The sequence below is a fragment of the Sinocyclocheilus grahami genome, unplaced genomic scaffold, assembly GCF_001515645.1.
Source record: "Sinocyclocheilus grahami isolate Dianchi unplaced genomic scaffold, SAMN03320097.WGS_v1.1 scaffold4529.1, whole genome shotgun sequence".
In the NCBI taxonomy this organism is placed as follows: Eukaryota; Metazoa; Chordata; class Actinopteri; order Cypriniformes; family Cyprinidae; genus Sinocyclocheilus; species Sinocyclocheilus grahami.
This window is the reverse complement of record NW_015509447.1, coordinates 13,843-15,148: the sequence shown is the minus strand read 5'-3', so window position 1 is coordinate 15,148 and position 1,306 is coordinate 13,843. Positions and strand designations below refer to the sequence as shown.

General features: G+C 40.2%; 1 protein-coding gene across 1 annotated transcript; it reads left to right on the top strand.

The window, feature by feature from the left end:
* The first annotated feature begins 129 nt into the window (after positions 1–129).
* LOC107576877 (disco-interacting protein 2 homolog A-like) lies at positions 130–964 on the top strand. The gene is made up of 4 exons (XM_016262996.1): positions 130–245; positions 335–444; positions 531–661; positions 775–964. The coding sequence occupies exons 1-4, from the start codon at positions 173–175 to the stop codon at positions 962–964; spliced, it is 504 nt and encodes a 167-aa protein (XP_016118482.1). The 5' UTR covers positions 130–172.
* The last annotated feature ends 342 nt before the right edge of the window (positions 965–1,306 follow it).

Here is a 1,306-nt window from a genome sequence, read left to right as displayed (position 1 = left end):
TGTGTGTGTGTGTGTGTATTAACTAATTTATGTTAATAATTAATAGTTTAGCCTAAAGCCAGTGTCTGACTGATTAAACATTATGTTGTATGCCCTGCTGTAACTTTTCTATCCTGTTGCATGTGTTTGACAGGTCAGTAAGTCTGTATGTATTCTGACAACCCAAGCAATAATGAAACTACTGAAATCCAAAGAGGCAGCGGCTGCTGTGGATATTAAAACGTGGCCATTGGTACTGGACACAGGTAAAGACATCATTTACACTTTTTTACTATTGTATCATTGCAGTCCTTTGTAAAAGAAATGATCAATTAAGTTTATTCATTCCATTCAGATGATCTCCCAAGAAAGAGAATTCCTCAGATCTACAAACCTCCCACCCCAGAGATGCTCGCCTACCTGGACTTCAGTGTTTCTACCACAGGAATCCTTGCTGGGGTCAAGGTGCGGTCTAACCCATCATTCAAGTGCCAATAACTCAGTCGTTTTAAAATGTGGGATTGACATTTCTAACGCTGTGTTTCTCGCAGATGTCCCATGCTGCCACCAGTGCCTTGTGTCGCTCTATTAAGCTGCAGTGTGAGCTGTACCCCTCTCGCCAGATCACCATCTGTCTGGACCCCTACTGTGGCCTGGGCTTTGCCCTCTGGTGTCTCTGCAGGTGAGAGAGAGTTCACAGTTTGGATACTTAGTGTGGATGTATTTGGCTTGGGAGGCTAGTGACATATTGATTTATGTGATGCAAAGTAATGCAAATCATGTTTGTGTTTGCAGTGTGTACTCAGGCCATCAGTCTATTCTGGTTCCTCCTCTGGAGCTGGAGACCAATCCGTCTCTGTGGCTTTCTGCTGTCAGTCAGTATAAAGTACGAGTGACGTTCTGTTCGTATTCAGTAATGGAGATGTGTACCAAAGGCCTGGGCTCCCAGACTGAAGCTCTGCGGGTCAGTTATCCTTCATCCTAGTCTACATCATTTTGCATATAGTCATATTACAATATGACTGTGATATTATGAATATGATGGGGGAGGGGTTCTTGGGTGGGGGGTTGCGAGTAAGTCGGTAAGTTTTGTTTTGTTTTGTTTTTTGAAAAAAAGCAATACTTTTATATTAGCAAGGATGTAAGAAGTGACCGTTAAGACATTTATAATGTTACAGAACATTTCAGGTTCAATTAAATGCTTTTGAACTTTCTATTAATCAAAGAATCCTGAAAAAACTTTAATGTGGTTTCCAAAACAAATATGAAGCATCACAATTATTTCCAACACTGATAATGATAATAATAATGATGATAATAATAATAA